Raw genomic sequence first — 22,556 nt, 5'->3', positions numbered from 1 at the left:
CTGGTAAAGCATAGGCAAGCATTGTAAAACACAGAGAGGTCTGGTAAAGCATAGGCAAGCATTGTAAAGCACAGAGAGGTCTGGTAAAGCATAGGCAAGCATTGTAAAGCACAGAGAGGTCTGGTAAAGCATAGGGAAGCATTGTAAAGCACAGAGCTGCACAGCAAAGCATATTAATACACATGGCAAACCAGGGTAAACTATAGCAAATACATAATATAACAATGGGAAAAGAATGAGCAAACTGCAAAATTAGCATCCAAAAATACTGTGGTAATTTCTAACAAGGGTCTTTACACAGGGAACATATATTTAATGCTGCTAAGAACTACTTAATAGATATTCGCCTCAAGCGACTGGTTACACAACATGGGTTTCTTTGTGTAATTAAAGGCAGATATGTGAAATCCACCCAATGTTTTAATACGCATTGAAATACAGTCTTTGAGGGATTATTACTAGAGTGAGGTATTTGATGTGATGTATGAACTTTTTGGTGACACACCTGTGTGGGCCTGTTTTAGTTCTGAGGAGCAGAATTCATACTGCAATAAATCACTTTATTATTTTACCCTTATTTTTCAATTTAGAATGTCCAGGTAAACTGCAGGTCCTCCAATCCCCAAGCCAATTGCCTCATAGACCACGAGGGGAGGGATTCTGGTCAGCAGGGGCTGCTGTAGCATGGGGAGGACCTACAGGAGCACGGTAGTCCAAAGTCAATGCAGTGCTGTCTGCGGAAACACAGTCTGGCTGGAGGTATCCTAACAGCATGCATCGTGCCAGGAGTCTATCTACGCCTGGCTGTTGGAATTAGTTCCAGTGAATCAGAAAGCTATCATGTCCTGTAGGCATCTTTAGGCACACTGAGGTTAGGAAGATCTTTTAGCTGTTTAATCAAATAGTTAGAGAGGATGAATATGCAAGGCTTAAATTCAAAGGGTTAAGATGAGATAGTTTCAGTACATGTGGATAACCACAAGACAGCACGGAGGCAGGCTTGCTGGTAAGAAAGCTCACTTCTTGTTTTCTCGGTCCTCGTGATTTTCGACCTGCTTCCCTGTTTGAAGTTCCAGACTCTAAACCCGGGAGCAACTCAAAACTGAATTCAAGTGTTTGGGGCTCTATGATTTCTTCAGCATTGTAAATCTGTGGATGTGAAAACAATGCCTCCATTTATACATTACTGATTGTCGTGGCTTGTCTTGATTAATCATTCATTGATCGATGAAGCCTCACCTCTATTATATTATATTACTTGCGCGTTCATGTTCCCATTGTAGCTGAAGGCTTTTGAAGGCGTTGTTGCTTCTCGCTTTTTCTATGTATAATAACAAGCACAGGCATTTTCAGTTCTATTTTCTACACATTCTGTTTGCTTCTTGTTTTCCCAGTGCACTGATCACTGTCTATTATTATTACCTCTCAGATAGTCCCTTCACAAGTTGCTGGCAGATCACAGGTGAACTTTCAGCAAGTGTTTTTAAGGCACCTTTTTAAAAAGCTAGTTGTAAGGGGCTATAGCAGGGCAGAAGCCCTGCATGTGTACATAGTGTGTGTGGGAATGTAAGGTTGGCTGGGATGGGATTAAATCCGTCTCTGCCAACAATCACAGGTATGGTCATTCCCCACTTAGGAAATTAGGTAGGTGTGTGGTGCCGTTCTAAGCAGGCATCTCCTTGTCCTACCTTGGCAGTGCACTCCATGGCAGGGGTCCTTCAGGCGCATGCAGTCCTTGCCTTCGTAACCCTCGGGACAGGCACACAGATAGCCGCCCTCGGTGCTCTGACACAGCGACTCCTGCTGGCAAGGGTTGGAACTGCAAAGGTCCAGCACCACCTACAGGGCAAACGGCAGGATTGATTATTTTCGATTTGTTTGCTCTCCAGGAAAACCCTATCAAGATGTAGCATCACCTTTTAGATCTCCCTACTGACCTGCGAGGGCGCTGTGCAAAAGGAACAGAGTACCCTGGACTAAAAGGCATGACAGTTTATTCCCAGGGTTAGCTGGAAGTCGGACATCTAGAAAGGGGGCAGAGCTACGGTACACAAACTCAATGACCCGGAAAGGGAAACAGTGTGGCATCCGCTGATTGGAGGAGGGGATGCGCTCATTGACCAAGGGGTCATGGGTGACATTATATAAAGGGGGCGTAGTGATGTGATCTGTTCCCTTGTGAATTTATATATTAAAGGACCAGAAGGAGAACCTGTGCTGCATTTTGTTTCTCGTTAATAATACTGTTTGTAACTATTTGGGCAGTTAACACGATCTGGAGTTGTCGCCAAAGGCCTAAACTCGGATTAACAACACTGCACTTTGTTTTCACTAAAGAACTATATTCACCACGAGCACTAGAGCACGTACTGTGGACTGGTGTTTCTGTTTGTGTATGTGCTATGTGTGGGCGAAGTGAAGTAGGACTGTTATTATTTCGGGGCAAACCCGTGGATTACAAATAAGCAATGCATGCCGCTGTGTTGCTTCATGATCATGGTTATTATTTACTGTTGTTTTGCCATCCGGCCATTGGATTTAAAAACCATTAAACAACATTGCACCTGGATTATAATTGACTGTTTGTTAATCACTGCTGCATTATCTTCACCTGTACACAGTTAACCACTTTGCCACATGTGCTCATTTAGAAATATAGAAGACACTCAATAAATACGGCTGGTATTGTAAGGTAAGTTAGCTACAGGGACCACGGCATCAGATGCTGTATATTAAATCTGGAGCAGGGACATGCACTGCTAAAGTGAAGTGCTGTGGGAGTCTGCAGACTGTATAATGGCTTCTCCTTTGGGGGGAGCTCAGCACTGTGTTTAAGCCACAGTTATTACCAGAGAGACGAGACTACTTAGCCTCTGCGATGCAGATTGCTTTTAAACAGGGTCGCCTAGCAACCTGTCGCTGCTGCACTTTATGTTATAGAACAGGGGCTCTGGGATTGAGACAGCACTGGCAGTGGGGGCTTGTCAAGACAATTCAGAGCTCTGTTTAACCTTTTTACCGCTATGCCTTGTCACCCTGCATTGGAGGAGCTGGAACGCAGGTATCCACTATGACAGTATCTTTTACAAGGGTGTCCCATAGTAAAAGCCCAGCAAAGTGTAACAAAGCACAGCGAAAGCATGCTAAAACATTGTAACGCCCAGAGGGGTTTGGTAAAGCATATTAAAAACAAGGCAAACCAGGGGAAAGGTGTAGCATAACCAAGGAGAAAGCATGTAAAAAATGACAAGGATATATACAACGTGGGGGAATAGTTACAAGAGGTTATACAGAGTCTAGACACACTCTGTGAAAATGTGTGTAATGTCTTAATGTGAATATTGGTGTGGTTTGGCACAGTTACATTAACCTTCTAAGCCTTCAATTGCTTGTATTGCTTCAGTGCACAGATTTTTTTGCACAAGTCAAAACTTAATGTTATATATAGACGTCTCCTCCAGTGAGAAATCCCATCAAAGGAGAAATTAAGACAGCAACTCCTGTTTCAATTAAGCCCAAAGCAATACTTACTAAAAGCAATAGTCTTTATTTAAACATATTAAAACCACGGTAAACATAATAATGGCTTACGAGTTTCGACCCGTAGGTCTTCCTCAGAGCACAATAGAGATTCTGCACAAGGAAGGAGCCCCGCCCTCTAAATAACATGAATAACAGTCATTATAAATTTCAGGTGGTCATTCACTCACATGTTACAAAATCAGCACTAACATTGGCGGGGGACAGCAATCACTTCACACAAAACATTTTACAACCAGCCTAGAATTCAGTTATTCTTATAATTAGACTTCAAATACATGAAATTGCATCCCTCATTCCGTCTAACATTTGGAATACAGATGTCCAGTGCGCCACTCAGAAGAAAGCAATCAAAGAATTACTGCAATCAAGTTATCCATTTAAAAAATGTACAACAATTATTAGAGTCTATACATTGTCACATCTTTAGATACAATTTTTACAATTCAGAAATATAAAAGTCTGGGGGCTCCTTCCTTGTTCAGAATATCTATTGTGCTCTGAGGAAGACCTACGGGTAAGCTATTATTATGTTTACTGTGGTTTTAAATATATTTAAATAAAGACTATTGAGAAATATATATACACACACACACACACACACACACACACACACTCTCTCTCAGGTTGAAGGCTCTCACTGGGAGCTGAACTAGGTGTGGGCTGCAGGTTTCAACAAGAATGCTTGGCTATACAAACACAATCCCATACTGGCAACTCAGAAAGAGAAAACAAAAAGTCAGCCGCTCAGCGTCCACAAAGCCCAGCCTGTTACTGTGTCTGTGGAACACCTGGGACTGTTACTCACCACATCAGCCTAAATATAGCAACACTACGAGAAGCTTCACCAATTCAATGACAAACGTTTCCACTGGGAGTCTATGACAACGTCAATGCAAACTGTAGTTACAGTGGCACAAACTCATTTCTCCATGCACCACTTACATGCGAATACAAACACATGCACTTACGAACAGACAGAAACAAATCTGGAAGAAAAGCTGTTTTTTTTTTTTTGCTATATAACAGTATGCTCTTATATCTTCACTTCCTTCCTGTGTTACAACAGAGGCCCATAGGAACCTATGTGTGGTCAGGAGATGGGGCTCCAAATACCTGTAATACAGGAAGGAAGTGAATGAGGAGAGGAAGCCAAATACTTTCCACAAATCTATAGTGTTATGGAAATAACCTGCTGTATGTAGACACAATATGCATGGGGGCTGCACTGGGGGTATGTTACTAACCTCACAGTGTTTGCCAGTGAAACCCATTGCACAGTGGCACAGGAATCCAACCTCCAGGTCTGAACAGAGACCTCCATTCAGGCAGGGGGCGCTAGCACATTCACCCAGCCTGGTCTGGCAGTACAGCCCTGTGTATCCCGGCAGGCAGTGACATCTGTAGCCACTCGGCGAGTCCTGGCAAGCAAACACACAGGAACTGTCAAAGTGCAATTGACTGGAGAAGCATCTCAAACATACACCCCCAGACCTGACAAGGGTTCAGTGATTCATGAACAGGCACATTCCTTATATCCACCACAGGCCTGTCCTGCATGTCTGTGTGTTCAGTGGCCACCCCTGATCAAGCCGAGTGTGTATTTCTCAGGCGCTCTTTGCTGTGTCAGGCCCATGAGCGAAGAGAGCTGGGTCCATCATACAAAGAGTGGAAGAGAAAGTATACTGTCAACTTGATTAAGGCAGCCACTGAACACCTAACTGGATTACAAGTCATAAACCTCAATAAAAAACAGACAGAACTAACTTATGCTAAAGAATATCTTTCTAAATTAAAAACGCTCTGAAGGTCAAACTTAGCAAAATTATGCAGAAATGGTGGAAACTTGGTGAGACTATTCGTCAAGTTAGACTACTAGAAACCTTTGGGCTGGTCATCAAGCTATGAAGACAGCACTGGTATGATGAAGGTACCAGCGGCAATCTGTATCTACTTGAATTATTTTCATCTAAGTTTTAAAGAATTAGCTTTCGTCTATTTCTGCCAGTTATTTCATCTCTGCAGTGTCTTCAGGGAGACTGCAAGGCATGTCAGTCATCAGAGGAAGCAGCTGGTTGCTAATCGACAGCAGTGAATACCCTGAAGGGTGAGTAGAACTAACAGCCTGCCTAAGGGATGCAGACTGGGAGATCTAGTAACCTGACTCGTTTCCGATAGCATCTTGTCTTTTCAAAGCCGAGATCTGCACGACAGGTAAGATTTCACGAGCTCGACCCCCTGGAGGATCGGCACCCCTCACTGTTACACACATACCCCTCACTGCCCCTCACTGTCCCACACTGCCCCTCACTGTTACACACATACCCCTCACTGCCCCACACTGCCCCTCACTGTTACACACATACCCCTCACTGTTACACACATACCCCTCACTGCCCCTCACTGTCCCACACTGCCCCTCACTGTTACACACATACCCCTCACTGTTACACACATACCCCTCACTGCCCCTCACTGTCCCACACTGCCCCTCACTGTTACACACATACCCCTCACTGTTACACACATACCCCTCACTGCCCCACACTGCCCCTCACTGTTACACACATACCCCTCACTGCCTCACACTGCCCCACACTGCCCCTCACTGTTACACACATACCCCTCACTGTTACACACATACCCCTCACTGCTCCACACTGCCCCACACTGCCCCTCACTGTTACACACATACCCCTCACTGCCCCACACTGCCCCACACTGCCCCTCACTGTTACACACATATCCCTCACTGTTACACACATACCCCTCACTGCCCCTCACTGTCCCACACTGCCCCTCACTGTTACACACATACCCCTCACTGTTACACACATACCCCTCACTGCCCCTCACTGCCCCACACTGCCCCTCACTGTTACACACATACCCCTCACTGTTACACACATACCCCTCACTGCCCCTCACTGCCCCACACTGCCCCTCACTGTTACACACATACCCCTCACTGTTACACACGGACCCACACTGCCCCTCACTGTTACACACATACCTCACACTGCCCCCCATGCTGGCACTCTCCAGGGCAGGGATCGATCCCTGTGAAGAAACAAGCAGACAGGCATGTCAGTGACCAGGCATGCACGTCCTAAGAAGGGAACCTCCACCTACAGCAAGTGGGACCTTATGACATACAGACACCTCCAGCATTAAAAAAAAAAAAAGCATTCAATTCACTGTATACAAAATACAGGCCTAACATACAGACCGATGGACGGCTGTCTTCATGTGCCCTCAGACTGTGATGCGCTTAATAGCTTGTGCCCAAGTATGTTCATCACAATTGAATAGATATGTGATGAACACACACACATCTACACCAAATTCTGTTCATTCTAAACGGATAAGTGCTTCAGACATATATAAAAATGGCAGTGTGACCTGCATACAGCCAGACAGACGGTCTTTGTCACACCTGCATTTGGACATTTCTATGATGCAGTTCTCCAGTGCAGTGCAGCATCAGGACGAGGGGGAGCAGTGTCTACACAGCTTTGGCTTGTTCCTTACACCCTGTATCCACACCCAGTCCATGTGCTGATCAAATAGAATTGCATGTCTAATTAATGATGCCACTGTGGAAGGCAGCAGACTGTTTGCCTCACTACACTGTGAGCTCTGGGCTAGCTCCCTGCTGTGAATGAAAGGAGGATCAATTGGACATGTACGAATGGAGAGGGGAATACCAAATGAAAACATCCACAGCACAAGGGTACTTTGTGTAAGCTTGGCTTGTCAGGTTTGTTACTCACGCATGTCACAGTTCTGTCCGCTCCACCCTGGAGCGCAGTCACAGAAATATCCTCCAATGAGATTCCTGCAGGCCAGCGCGTTCACGCACAGCTGCAGCTCACACTCGTCAGCATCTGGGAGCAGAGGAGAGGGGGTTCGTTACGGAGGTACGGGACAGCACTGACTGGGTCACACACTCCGCAGGATCGCAATTCGACACTACTGGGTTTTTGTGTTCAAAACAATCGGTTAAGATTTAAAAACATAATACATAATAAAACTCCTGTTTTTTCTATTTCCTATACTGCAGATATATCATCCATAACTATTAAACTCTATACTATACATAAGTGCTGAATTTAGAAATCCAATTTTTTTTTTTTTCAATGTCTGGTCACAATGTCTGTGATTGAATTTAAGTTTATTTGTGTATTTCTAATTTCCTATTGTCGATCAAGGGAAATCAATAACACACAAACATGTTTGGTGCAAATCTCAAAACGAATCATGGACACCTTTATATTATTTTATTTTGTATTTGTAACTTTGTTCTGGAATTGTTCTCAGAAAGTGTAAAAAAGCATTTTGGCATTTTCCCCAAGGAAGCCCTGCAGTGGAAATTTCACATCATTTATGTACCTATTTAATCATTGATCTACAGGATCTAATGCTCTCGATAACGTATGTTAATTAACGTTAAGACACGATTCAGATGTAAGGAATAATGGGATGTACATATGGATGTAAAGCATGTCTTTTCACTGCAGCACAGGGGATTGAGGTCCTGTCTCATTAGTTACCCAGCTGGCAGGTCTTGCCAGTCCACTGTGGCGGGCAGCTGCACTGAAATCCATTGTGCAGGTCCTGGCAAGTCCCGCCGTGGGCACAGGGGCTGGGCCCGCACTCGTCTGTCTCTGCAGAGGCAACACAGATCAGCATGATCAGAGACACACAGGAGACACACCAGCAACACGATCAGAGACACACAGGAGAGACACACAGGAGAGACACCAGCAACACGATCAGAGACACACAGGAGAGACACAGAGGAGAGACACCAGCAACACAATCAGACACACAGGAGAGACACACAGGAGAGACACCAGCAACACGATCAGAGACACACAGGAGAGACACACAGGAGAGACACCAGCAACACAATCAGAGACACACAGGAGAGACACACAGGAGAGACACCAGCAACACGATCAGAGACACACAGGAGAGACACACAGGAGAGACACCAGCAACACGATCAGAGACACACAGGAGAGACACCAGCAGAGACACACAGGAGAGACACACAGGAGAGACACCAGCAACACGATCAGAGACACACAGGAGAGACACAGAGGAGAGACACCAGCAACACAATCAGACACACAGGAGAGACACCCAGGAGAGACACCAGCAACACGATCAGAGACACACAGGAGAGACACCAGCAACACAATCAGAGACACACAGGAGAGACACACAGGAGAGACACCAGCAACAGGATCAGAGATACACAGGAGAGACACCAGCATTGGTCTCCTTCATGTGTTATTATACCATTATTTATAAGAAAGCAGATATTTGACCATATTTGAACACCCTGGATGTATCATTGCTCTTATAAAATGGCTCCCCCACCCTACCCCACTCCTCCCCAAGTGAATCAGTGGTCTCATGAATCAGGCAGAGTGGTTGTGAAGGTCCCAAACTGTGCAAGTGTGGTGACATATCTGCACAGGCTGGAACACTCGTCAGCCAATGAGATTGCTCCCTCTATTCTCGGCATTTTATAAATTCTGTTAAATGAACGAATACAAACATTACGGCATACAGAATACATAGCTTACCATGTGTATTATTAAAATGCTATACCATACATCTCTGGGCTTTAGCATGCTTGCTGTGCTTTATTATACTTTGCTATGCTTTATAATGCTTCCCTATGCTTTACCATGCTTACTGTGCTTTATTATACTTTGCTATGCTTTTACTGTGGCAAACATTTAGAAGGTGTAGTTCAAGACTAGTGCTAATCCGGTTAAACCAGCAGCATGTTGCTGTAGTTTAATCATGTGGGCACTGCACTGTGCGCAGTACACAGCAGGCAGGTTTTCATAGTAATGTCACACATATGTACAGAACAGCCATGCTCGTGCACCTCTCCCGTATAGAGAACGTTTACACTGTAATCTCTAATCCTATCAACACCATTCATTTCCCTTCTTCTCCTAGGCTGCTAAAGGCATCCCGTCGAAAATAATCACACAATACTTCTTTTGTACAGCACTATGAATATATTTGTATAGGATTTGCATTTCTAAGGAACAATAGCTGGGTCCAGTCTTGGTTCCTGGGTTATCATCCATAACTACGAAACACTCGCTGAATTTTGAAATATTAAAAGAAACTGAATAAGTTAAATGACAAACTGGAAGCGTTGGTTTCTGCTTTTGTAACCACCAACACTGTTATCTGCTCTAGAACTGCCCCGATATCAAATCGTACTGTATTGTATTTTATCAGGACTAAAGTCATTGGATTTTGTATCTTGCTCTTAATTGTACTGGAATTCTTGATGTGTATTTTTTGTATACAACTGTAAGTCACCCTGGGTAACGGCATTTGCTAAGAAATAAATAATAATAAAAACAATAACAACGCCCCCTCCAATAAGAGTTTGGAGAGGTTACCCTCCGTGCAGGTGGGTCCAGTCCAGCCAGCAGGACACAGGCACTGGAATCCAGAAGAGTCTTCAACGCAGGTGCTTCCATTAGCACAGGGGCTGGACAGACAGGCATGCTCCACTGAAACACACAGACACACACAGCCTTCAAACACACACACAGCAGCTCATCAGCAAGCTCAGCTAGAACAGATGTGTAGCTAATTTCTAGTTTCAATTCATCAAGTTGGAGACTCTAAATATTTCATAAATCTTATCTGTTGTGTGCTGCAGTTCACGTATAAGTAGTTACACGTTACACTAAACTGTACAGCACAGGCACAAATATGGCAACAACACGTTATTATTTAGGCGTGCATATTAAATTGCCCATTTTTTCCTCACCCAGACCCCTTACTTATTAAATACCCTGGTATCTCTGAATAGAAAATCGTCTTTAAAAATATGCTTGCTAAAATATGTGTTTCTTTCAAAACTGCACATTTAGCTAAAGTGCCAGGTGGGTGAGATTTATTAAAATGACTCTGTTAGCTACATGTACTTCTTTATGTACAACAAAATAAAAAAAAAACTAAAAAAAATAAAAAATTGTAACTCAAGTCGAGAATCATCACCTGCCAATAATTTCGTTTTGCGTGTGTGTGTGTGTGCGTGCGTGTGTCTGCGTGTACCATTAATCTTATTTTAAAAACAACAGTTAAAGAGATTATGGGCTAACAAATCCAGAACATCCTGTTTTACACTTCGCACGGTAACCTTGCACAGTCACTGCCAAAAACTATGATGTGAAATCAGCACGGCGATACAGTGCGCTGCTGCTGCTGCTGTGGCTCACCGATCTCACAGCCTCGCCCTCGGAAGCCCTCCTCACAGATACACTGGTACTCATTGGGCTCAGTGTTGACACAGGTGCCGCTGTTCAGACAGGGCTGGTGAGTGCCACAGTAATTCAGATCTGTGGGCGAGAAACACAGAGTTAAACACCAGTCACTATAGGGGTTAGCACTGCTGGGGAGTAATGCATTACATGTAAACTGATTACTGTAATCCGATTACATTTTTCAGTAACTTGTAACTGTAGTGGCTTCTTTTTCAGACAGGCAGCGAAATGCAGAGAAGTTACTTTTTGTTGCGTTTCTAACGTGGCAATCAGAAAGCGCTTCAACAGTGTGAGTCAGGTCTTGCGTGTCACTTCAAAACGCTTTGCACCTTGCCAGAAAATGGAATTTGAGGTGGGAAAGAGAGAGTTGGATTGCTGGATCTTCAAAGACCAAACCAAAAACATAGCTCTGTAAAATGTAAACTGTGCCTGAGAAGTATTTGTAACTAACTAGTTTTTTGTTTGTTTGTTTTTTTTTTTAAATATGTTTCTGTAACTATTTACAATTTTGTTCAAGTAACTTGCAGTTGTAACAGATGGCTTTTGAAATGTAACTTCGCCAACAGTTAGCAGTTTTTTAAAGTTCAAACGTTATCCAAATGCTACATTTTCAGAAGCGTGTGTGATAAACATGATCAGAATCCTGCATGTTAAATGCAGAGGCTGGCCTCTGAGTTTATACAGCAGTAACTGTACAGTGTACAGTTATTGATGTAACATGCCTTATTATTCACAGTAGTCCTATACACAGTCACGCTGTAATCATTTCTTTTATATGTGTATGGGCACTATGAATACCTACATGTTTAAATGTGTTCAATCTTTAAACAGATTCTCAAACCCTAGTTTAAACCGTCAGACCCTATCTGCCCATATTAAGTTTAAATTATACTTCAAAGTAATTGCAGCCAACAAAATAGTTCCATACACACTGTAGCACAGTCCAAGCGGGTCAAATCAAAGTTATCATATAAAGCAAAGCACAGCCCCTTATATGACAAGACAGCTTTCAATGTTTCAGCCAGTGGGGGTCATTTATTTCTAACAGTATATAATTTCTTGTACACAAGTTTCACTACAATTAGTTAAGCAGGTCTTGAATTACATAGACAAGTGCATTTGTGACAAAGACATACATAGAGATTCAGACTCCTTCAATAACCTGTTCTAAAAACTGTCCTGAAGTTTCTAACCCATGTTTATATTGGAGTCCAGGGGCCGTATTACAGAACAATTCCCTAACTTGCTTACCTAGCTTATCTTTCATGGCTAGGACAGGATTTTTCCTAACTTGGTATTACAGAAGCATTGTTTACAATTTCCCAGGTGTCTCCCCCTATCCTAACATTAGTTAGGAAATCCTATCTAACGGCAATTTTATCTGTAAATTACTGATCGAGTCTAAATAGAGCAGGTTACAGCTCGAGCTTCAGGGAACTGTCACCAGAATAGACACTTTTCAAAGTTATGGTGTCTAAACTCGATTCAGTTGTGGCAAAGACATGCAGGGCTCAATTTTCATAGGGAAGATCGCAGAAAAAACAAAGCAATATAAACACCATTTTAGTTTACTTAGGACAACAATATCTCACAGGCTAAAGTAAAGCTAAATATAAGAACAGTGCTGTGATGCTCGTGCCCCTGGTATGAAAGAAAGTCTGTAATATAATTGTGTACATTAAACAGTCCAATTTGTATTGCTCCAGTTACATTACATATATGAGCTGCTGGTTATAGATCAATGGAGCGTCTCGCTGTGTAATACAAAAACACAACAGAATCAACACAGGATACTTCATATCTTATTCCTCAGTAAAGGTTGAAATATCAATCATCATAATTATCATATTCCCCGAGAACTTGTGAGGGCATCTAACTCCATGCTGTCCAGTACATAACACTTCTCTCAAGGGAAGTGGGGCTAGATCTAGGAGTTACATGTAGCCCAAATATACAAATGGATCATTCTGGTTCACTATAGAATATGCAGTATATAATAAGACCTAAATGCTCAGAAATATTCGTGCAATACAAAAGTTAAAATCGACAGCACGACAACACTAACACATGTGTATCATTTTATTTTGTGGGTTTTTTTTTTTGCATGGTTTGTTCAGAGCTTGCACACTAACAATTTTGCTTTTATTAACTGACAGATAGGAAACGTTCCACCAATCCTAAATGTTAGCACAAAAACTTAGTAAATGACAAAGCTAGAAACGATCTGTAATATGCCGTTTCCTATTTTAAATTAAGATAGGAAACTAAGTTTGGAGAGCATTTTCTGTAATAGCAACTCTCCTAAACTTGTAGTTAGGGTATTCTGTCTCTGAAGATAAGACAAGAATGTCACTTTTGCAATATGCTTTTGTAATATGGCCCCAGGTCACTATTGGCAGCCTACTACACTCAAATTATTATTTATTAAGAAATCTGTACCAAAGCAGGTTCAAACTTGCGGTCTATATCTCATAGGTGACTAAGGAATGTATTTACTTCCCCTTTTTAATTAAAAGTAATTCTATAGTTCAGTTTTGTGAGAGGAAGCCTAAGCAACACTCGTATGTGCCAAATCAAAACACCTGTTCAAGAAAATAGAAACCGTCATGCTGTTAAGGCAGAATCACTTGGATCCTTCAAGACCCAACTAATCTCAATCGTTTGTCATTGTATTTATTAGTGTTCTTTCAGGATTGCTAACCGCAGCACTACAACAGTGTTGAATAGCTCTGCAGGGCACACAGCACAACGCTACAGACCAACAGAGCTACACAGGTGCATCCTGGTACCTCATCCTTTACTGCAGCCGACGTGGGCCGACTGCAGCAAGACCGCTGCTGCACAGTTAAAGTGAGTCGATACCAGAAACAGTAACGCCATTCAGCTGCTGTGTGCGTCTTGTTTTCTTTAATATCATCAGATATCAAGTTCAGGAATAAAACGACAAGCAAAAAACCAAGACATTCAAATCAGTTTTCTCAGGTAAAGTGTTGCTAGTTTCAAGTGGCATTTTAATTCCCCTTCCTACTTCATGGTGTGTGGAATCATTCTGATTGGTTCTGGGTTCTGTCGCTCCAGTACTAAGCTCTTGCTGTTTTTCTCTGCCTCACTTTGAGCTTGTCTGGAGAATCCTAAATGCTCGGAGCGAAAAGCCTTAGTCATGCCAGGGCTGGCAGAGTTGTCACATGGTTTGAATGGATTGAGGAAGGGTGTTCAGCTCTGGCAGTTAGGATTCTCCACACAAGCTGAAGGCAGCTCAAAACCAGTTGAAGCCAGGACCACTCAGAATGACTGCAGAGCTGCACAAGGGAACCAGAAAATGAAAAAAAATCAACTCAAATCTATAAAGATGTGCTCATTATCACTGACAAAAAGGTTCAGTGTTTTTGGGCTGTATCTCTGGTTGAAGAATTGCAATTAATTTTGTAATAATGAGTCACATATGACCAATGAAACAGGCTGGATAGACACAGTAGAACACGGGGGAGAGGGTGGTATTATCTGTCTGTCAACAGCATCTCCATATCATAGACAGACAGACAGGCAGGGAGACAGACAGATAGACAGACAGACAGACAGATAAACAGACAGGCAGGCAGGGTTAGTTGTAGTTGGTGTTGTGTTATTGGTGTTGGGGGGTGATGCTGGTAGTTACCCTTGTTGCACAGCAAGCCTCCCCAGTTGGTGTCGCACACACATTTCCAGGGTTCTGTGCAGGAGCCATGCACACAGCCCGGGAACGTGACACACTCCTCACAGTTCGGACCCTGCCAGCCATAGTGACACCTAGAGGAGGGGAGGAACACAAGCACGTCAGCATGAACACGGGAGAGGAAACATGGCACTGCAGTGACACTTAGAGGAGAGGAGGGCCAGGCGGCACAGAGTACCAGTCTGGGGAGGGAGGCGCCAGAGCAAGTCCACCAGTCTCTCAGTCCTGCCTTTCACCACTGGAGGCCTGAGTTCTTGGACACTGTATAACAGTAATGATTATAATGATAATATTATTGTGTTGATAAATGGCCGCTGCCTTCCTGTCCTGCAAGTGCTGAAGGTCACAAAGCCGTCTCCCATGGAGATGGGGCTGGGAAAACCTGTGACCTCGCTTCCCTGCTCCCAGGCCAAGGCAGCGTTTCCATAGCAACCAGTTCCACTACAAGACAACACCGGCTGGGCTAACAGCGACCGGGCCCCGGTCTGGCAGGGGCAGGGCAGTTCCAGCTCCCATCAATCACAAGGGTTTTGAAGCAGGAGGACTGGAGAGAGGATGCGAGCACACCCTGGGCAGACAGGATGCTTAGCGGGGCTTATATTGTCCAGGAGAGAGACAAGGGCATTCCTGCAATCACTTCAGAAACAGACCGATCCACACAGTTAAGGTAGGTAGAATTAACCAGGTGTACTAAATTATACCTGGTTTCTGATTTTTCGGTTTCTGCTTTTCATTTTTAACGTTGAAATGGTTGAGATGGTTCAGAGCAATGTTCTCTAGTAAAGACCGTTGCAAGATGCTTCTAGCAGGTTCGCACAAAGGCTTTTTGCATCGTTGAAATTTAAACAACGGCATGTAAAGTGATCCAGGAAGCAGCAACTTCATTCACAGCCTTTTTTGCATATACTAAATATAAAACACAAACGTATAAAATATAAAGCATCTAGATCAAAAACCGTTTTTATATTGTTCTATTTTTACAAACTGGATTTTTCCTAGTTTTTTTTTTTTATTTATTTTTTTTAAAATTTTACAATTATGACCGATTTATAAAAAATAGCATTAGACTGTTTTCCATTTAATGGTTTAATTGTTTGGGTTTTTTTAAGCAGAAAGGGGCAGGGATAATGTTGCTAGTGCTAATAAAAGGTTACATTTAAAAAAATCAATAGTGTTGAATAGAGAAATACTACAAGAAACTTAAAATACTGCATTCGTGGCTTTAGAGCTTTTAACTCACCAACGGGACATCACAAAACACTGCCTGTTACACAAACTTCTAGCTAATTTTTGTTTTAGTCTTGAATTTTTTTTTTAAATCAATAAAAATCTTGATTTATCTTTTGTAAAACCCAGACATTTTGAATTAAAAATCCATCAAAAACAAAATTTTAAAAATGCAAATAACCAGATGATAGGAAACATGATTCTGTCATGTAAGGATGACAGACGCTGTGTCATCGTTTGCCCTCTTCAGTGGCACCTGTTCAATGTCAGCCCCCCTCCTCCCTCCTCCCTCGGTTTCACAGTGCTAGCCATTCCACTTCCTCTGTGTGATCCAACAGTCAGTCTGTTTGGAAATCACTTCACTGGAGTGCTGCCCATTTGGAAAAACTTTCACTCTCCTGTCATAACAAACCCGCAGAGAGGAAATGAAGCTTTGAAGGGGGGAAGGGAGGGCTTTTCTTTTTGTGGCAACTGTGAACTCTCTCCCCTCTCCCCCTCCCAAGTAATAAAACATTTGCATCTGCACCACAAAACCAGTCTGTAGAACTCAATCTCATCTCGATCCCAGTATCAAACTGGGGCTGCAGCTGGTTCCATCTGCAGCCTACAATCTACAATCCAATCTGGATGCAGTGTGGGTGAGGGTCGGGGCTCTGCAGTGGATGCAGTGTGGGCGAGGGTTGTGGCTCTGCAGTGGATACAGTGTGGGTTAGGGTCGTGGCTCTGCAGTGGATGCAGTGTGGGCGAGGGTTGTGGATCTGAAGTGGATGCAGTGTGGGTGAGGGTCGTGGCTCGGCAGTGGATGCAGTGTGGGCGAGGGTCATGGCTCTGCAGTGGATGCAGTGTGGGTGAGGGTCGTGGCTCTGCAGTGGATGCAGTGTGGGCGAGGGTCTAGCTTAGTGGAAGGTGAGGCTGTGCCTCTCCTTACCTGCACTCTCCAGGCTGCTTGCAGTACCCATGCACCGGGTGACAGCCTTGCTTGCAAATAGCTGCAGGGAAGAAGAAGAACAAGTATGTAACATACAGACCCTGATACAGCTGTGAATACACAACAAGAGCAATGCGAACAGCAGAAAGAAAGATCACCGAGACACTATTTGACTTATGGTCATATATACAGATAAATGGACAGATACCTCCATACAGCCCTTAAGCAGATAGGAACAGGGACGGTAATCCTTTTATATGAGACAATGCACTTTGCTCTGCTGTTATACAGAACACATCTATCAAGCTAATCTTAATGCGTGACAATTTCAATTGTCATTTTCATTTATTATATAAATTTCCTTTTGGTGTTCAGTGGCTTCAATACGGAGTTGGTATCAGTTTTCTCTAAATCTTCCTTTACCTGGCCTCTCCGGAGAATCCTGATTGCTGTATTTAAATCATGTGACAATATCACCTTTCAACGCTCCCTCTCTGCCGACATATTTGTAGAGTAAGTGGAGCTGGTGGAGTTGAGTCCTGGCACTTAGGATTCTCTGGACAAGCTCAAAGCAGCTCCAAGCAGGTAAACACAGATTTAGAGAAAATGATAATAACTTGATACCGGACCAACAGAACCCAGAACCACTCAGAACAGCTGCAAACACCATAAAACAGAAAGGGGATCAATATAAAAAAACCAAGGTTCGTTAGTTCAAACATGAAGTTATGGATAAACGACCATGAAACCCTACCACAGAAAACTGTATACAGCGCTACGATACATTTATATAAAAAAAGTTGCAGACTTTCTGTGGAGATTTCTAACTTTCATATGAGAAAGCCAGATGCACTGCAATCATCCCTGGCAAGGTTCCCAGCCCCACCCCCACCCACCTTGCCGGCACTCCGCTCCCATCCAGCCCTCGCTGCAGACCCGGTTTCCCCCGGCGTCGCAGACGTGGTGCCCGAAGAAGTCATCGCGAGCCCGGCAGAACTTGTTGCAGAACGGTCCGAAGTAGTTCTCCCCGCAGTGGACGCGCACCTTGTATTCCACGCTAGCGACTCGGCCGTGGTGACGCAGGGGCTGCCACTCGCCAGGGTTCAGCATACCTGAGTGAGTCACCCGCTCAATCAGCTGCTCCAGAGCTGGGGACGCACAGACACACACATGTCACACAGACAGATGCACAGACACAGGGTTCAGCAGCCCCAAGTAAGACACCCGTTTGATCAGCTGCTCCAGAGCTGGAGACATACATACACATCAGACAGACACAGACCTGTCTGACAGACACACAAGCCTTATAAGCGAAAATATGCAAATATCACAGCTGGACGGACGGCTGAACAGACCATATAACCCCAGAATTAGATATTCTCAGTAAAGTATGCAAAATAATGTTAATGCCAAGTTTTGTGACAATTGGATAAGTGGTGCAACAGATCTTTGAGAACTGTAGCGTATTTCTCTGAATTTATGATGCCCTCGAATTTAAGACGCAGCCCAAATTTCCCATGCTCAATTTGAGGAAAAAATAAAACATTAAATCAATATGCATTTACAAAGATACAACCTCAATTACCCTGTTGTATCATACAAAACTGACCCAAAACAGTGTTGTTATAGATTAACCACTGCACACCCCTAGCAGGGTGTTTCATCCCTAGAATTGACGGAAGTTTTGAAAATCCTAATCCATACTGTAGACCAGGGCCAGAGGAAAACGTTGGAAACTGAGTGAAGACAGACGTAAGACAGTGGGCAGGAATTTTTCTGAGCGGTGAGGATATTGCATGAGTTACCTATTCATACTGGGATCCTGTAATTTTCCACTCAATCTGCTGGAGGAACCAATCTTCCACTAAGATAAGGCATTCTCCTTAAATATGTTTTTACAAGTTTTATTTCCTTTTAAAAGCTTGGTGAAAATTGGCCCTATATCTCACAAGCTTTCCGAGATTCTCATCCCATCCCAGCACTCTTAATGCTGTCAGACAATGAATTAGCTGCTCTGTGACAGAGAGAGAGAGAGAGAGAGAGAGAGAGAGAGAGAGAGAGAGAGAATGACAGGGAGAGATAAATGGTAATGAATAGATTAATGAAAATTAGATAGGTGATACTGAAGACCTAGAAGTTATTAGGTAAGCAAATAAGATGTTAGTCTATGTTAGGAAGAGAAAGAAGAGGAGGACAGAGAGAGGGAGTGAGAGTGCATGCATGGGAAAGAGAGAGGAGAGAAGAGAAGGACAGAGAGAGGGAGTGAGAGTGCATGCATGGGAAAGAGAGAGGAGAGAAGAGAAGGACAGAGAGAGGGAGTGAGAGTGCATGCATGGGAAAGAGAGAGGAGAGAAGAGAAGGACAGAGAGAGGGAGTGAGAGTGCATGCATGGGAAAGAGAGAGGAGAGAAGAGAAGGACAGAGAGAGGGAGTGAGAGTGCATGCATGGGAAAGAGAGAGGAGAGAAGAGGAGGACAGAGAGAGGGAGTGAGAGTGCATGCATGGGAAAGAGAGAGGAGAGAAGAAGAGGACAGAGAGAGGGAGTGACAGTGCATGCATGGGAAAGAGAGAGGAGAGAAGCTTGTTAAATCCGTCCTGTGTCCTCGCTCCATTCTTAAACTCTGATGTCAGAGAGAAGCCTGATGAAATCTGCTAACCCAGGTTTAGCACTGACAGCTGGGAACACTGTCCACTGATCAACCCCCTCCTCCCCCAGCATTCAAACCATTGCTATGCAGGGCTGAAGATCATAATTTACCTCTATCCCCAGTGACAGGGAGACACTTACTGTACATTTGTGCTTATCAGTATCAGCATATTCAATTGTAGTCACTCCTACTAAAGTTGCAAAGTACTGCGCACAGTGCAATGCCCACAGATTAAACTACAGCAACATGCTGCTGGTTTAACCGGATTAGCACTAGTCTTGAGCTACCCCTTCTAAATGTTTGCCACAGTAAAAGCATAGCAAAGTATAATAAAGCACAGTAAGCATGGTAAAGCATAGGGAAGCATAGTAAAGCATATCAAAGTATAATAAAGCACAGTAAGCATGGTAAAGCATAGGGAAGCATTGTAAAACATATCAAGTTATGGAAAATAAACATGGCTAATTATGGTAAACTATGGTAAACACATAGTATAAGCATGGCGCAAACTGCAAATTACTGTGCGAAACTTATTTTCCCAAGGGGAATATTGGCATGAAAGGGATCATTTTTCTTGTACGACACCCAGGAGAATACGGCAGTCATGCTGTGTCTCAGGTCTCGGTGAAGGAGAGCGTTAGATTTTGCCTGTGGAGTTTCCATACCTCTGAAAATATGATTGCTAGCTTAAATGGTTACATTTGTCATAAATCATCACAGCAAGTAGCTTGATAATTTCAGGATCTTACAGGGTATGCTTTTCAGACAGTAAGGGATCCCCTCTATACAGGCAGCACAGTGGCTTGTCTCGTCAAACTGTTTTGTATTGAGTGTGATTAGAGTCTGGAAGCCTCTGTATTTCCACAACTCCCCAATCACGTCATTATCTTGGAGAGCGCAGAGTGGGAAACTCCCTCTGGAGCCCTTCCCGGGCTGCGCAGCCATTGGGAAACTTCAACTCCAGAGAGAGAGAAAATGATCTCTTTGGCGCATATTCCACACAAACAGAAAAACATTCTCAAAAACATTTACTGTGTGTTTAAACTAGCTTGACGCTGCTCCCGCTGGACTGTAGCCTGCTCCCCTGTGCTGTACCCATCTCTCCGGTGCTGTGTCCTGCTCCCCTGTCTTGTACCCCGCTCCCCTGTGCTGTATCCTGCTCCCTTTTACTCTACCCTGCTCCCCTGTGCTCTACCCTGCTCCCCTGTGCTGTAGCCCGCTCCCCTGTGCTCTATCCTGCTCCCGTGCTCTACCCTGCTCCCCTGTGCTCTACCCTGCTCTCTTGTGCTCTTCCCTGCTCCCCTGTGCTCTACCCTGCTCCCCCTGTTCTATTTTCCTTTATGTTTATTTTCACCAATTTTAAAAGCTGACAAGCGTGTGTTGCCTGAGAATCAAGAGACGCAATGAACCTGCGTCTCTTTCCCACCGCATGCAGATTAGAGACACAATACTGAGCAGGGCCTTTGGAGACAGAGAATCAATCAGCTGTCTCCAGTTTTGGCAAGAAAACCATTCCAGCAGGAAGCAATCACTCTTGTAGATATGGCATTGACATGAGTCAGGTGGTGGCTAGATTAACACACTGATACAAAACAAGCAATGCTGTAATATACAGCACAGTGCCCATGCTATACTCTGCACAGTGTCTATGCTGTACTATGGTCAGTACCTGGCCCGGAGGTGCTGTTATTATAGTCCAGAGCTTCCAGGATCAGGGAGTACGATCTCTAGGGGATAAAAAGAAAGAAAAATAAATTATAACACAAGACATGCTCTTCCCCCTCCTGCAAGCACTGGGTCAGATTTATAAAGGTCTTTTCACTTTTTGATGGTCTGTTTCTCTTAATCAGTCACAGCTTTTAAATAATGTCTATGGAACTGATGTTAGATACAGTGCCTTGATCTGTTCAGAAATAAATTGATACTGGCATTGCATCATTTGGAAGTCATGGCAAGGCAATGTGATACAAAGTGTTGTTCTGCAGACTGGAGTTTGTCTCTATTTATTGCAAAGCTGCAATGACGAACAAATTGATAACCATGAGCTATAGCAACAGTATGTACAGCACAGTACAGAACATAAATTAGCAACAAAATATTTAATCACAATTTGATTAGCGATTCTCAATATATATGCAAAACTGTAGGTGAGACAGACAGACCTCATACCCCTATATCCTCAGAATAGGATTCTCTCAATTACTTCTGCTAAATAATGTTAATACCGAGTGTCATGACAATTAGATGTGCAGTTCTCAAGATATATGGAACAATGTGTGAAGTGTGACATGCCACCAGCAGGGGGGTAATTATATGGGATTGGATTGCATGAAATCACAGCTGTGGGTTTTACTGTTTTAAACACAATGCAGTAAGGCAATGATAAAGATGAAGGAATATGATTCTGGTCATCACTGTGGGTGTGCCTTTTCATACGTCTGTCTGAAGGAGCTTTCACTGGAATTCAGGAGCTGCTCATCAGTTCCAGTCCTCTGCTACAGACGTATGACATGGGCTAGATCACCCGACGTGTCTTTATCATTACAGAAGAGCTAGTGCTCTCGAGTGATCCACTACTTTCCATTACATTTGTGTTGCTGGCAATACACAGCTGTGAACTAAATGGCGCTGGTGCTGACTAATATTATTGTAACTTCCCAACCCCGCTACTCTCACGCTACCCCTCTGCTTCACGCTCTCCACTGGCTACCATCCTTGCTCTTGCCCAGAGCTCTATTCATCATACTGTCCCTTCCTATCTCCAATCTCTCGTGTCTCCTCGGATTCCTTCTTCGCTCATCCTCCCATGCTGCTCCTTTTCTCCACTCTGCTTCCTCCTGTGCTCGCTCCTTCTCTTCACTCTCCTTCCTCCTGTGCTGCTCCTTCTCTTCCCTCGACCCCCTGTGTTCGAACCCATTACCACTTATCCGCAGGACTGTTCAGTCTTTTACTGCTTTTTGTCGTCTTCTCAAAACCCACTGATTCATTCTTTATTTGTAAATTCTTATTTATATATCTTTGTATTTTCATTTTTATTGCCTGTAATTTATATACTTTTGTGTTTTGTTTAATTTTCTGTAAGTTGCTTTGGATAAAAGCGTCTGCTAAATAATAATAATAATAATAATAATAATAATAATAATAATAATAATAATAATAATAATAATAATAATAATATAAAACTCAGCT

At 43.4% G+C, this 22,556-nt stretch overlaps 1 protein-coding gene across 1 annotated transcript in view; it reads right to left on the bottom strand.

Annotated features, from left to right (window-relative positions):
• LOC121303822 (protein jagged-1) overlaps nt 1-22,556 on the bottom strand; it is a 50,923-nt gene that overhangs the window by 3,739 nt on the left and 24,628 nt on the right. Inside the window, exons 3-13 of the mRNA XM_041234623.1 lie at nt 21,037-21,094; nt 17,617-17,868; nt 16,721-16,781; nt 14,509-14,639; nt 10,809-10,928; nt 9,981-10,094; nt 8,094-8,207; nt 7,314-7,427; nt 6,554-6,600; nt 4,788-4,961; nt 1,689-1,839 (exon numbers count right to left, since the gene is read on the bottom strand). Of these exons, the coding sequence (XP_041090557.1) occupies nt 1,689-1,839; nt 4,788-4,961; nt 6,554-6,600; nt 7,314-7,427; nt 8,094-8,207; nt 9,981-10,094; nt 10,809-10,928; nt 14,509-14,639; nt 16,721-16,781; nt 17,617-17,868; nt 21,037-21,094 (1,336 nt within the window). The remainder of the gene's footprint in view (nt 1-1,688; nt 1,840-4,787; nt 4,962-6,553; nt 6,601-7,313; nt 7,428-8,093; nt 8,208-9,980; nt 10,095-10,808; nt 10,929-14,508; nt 14,640-16,720; nt 16,782-17,616; nt 17,869-21,036; nt 21,095-22,556) is intronic.

The sequence above is a fragment of the Polyodon spathula genome, chromosome 35 (genome assembly GCF_017654505.1).
Source record: "Polyodon spathula isolate WHYD16114869_AA chromosome 35, ASM1765450v1, whole genome shotgun sequence".
Lineage (NCBI taxonomy): Eukaryota > Metazoa > Chordata > Actinopteri > Acipenseriformes > Polyodontidae > Polyodon > Polyodon spathula.
The sequence above is the reverse complement of the archived record's forward strand: the minus strand, read 5'-3'. Positions and strand labels throughout refer to the sequence as shown.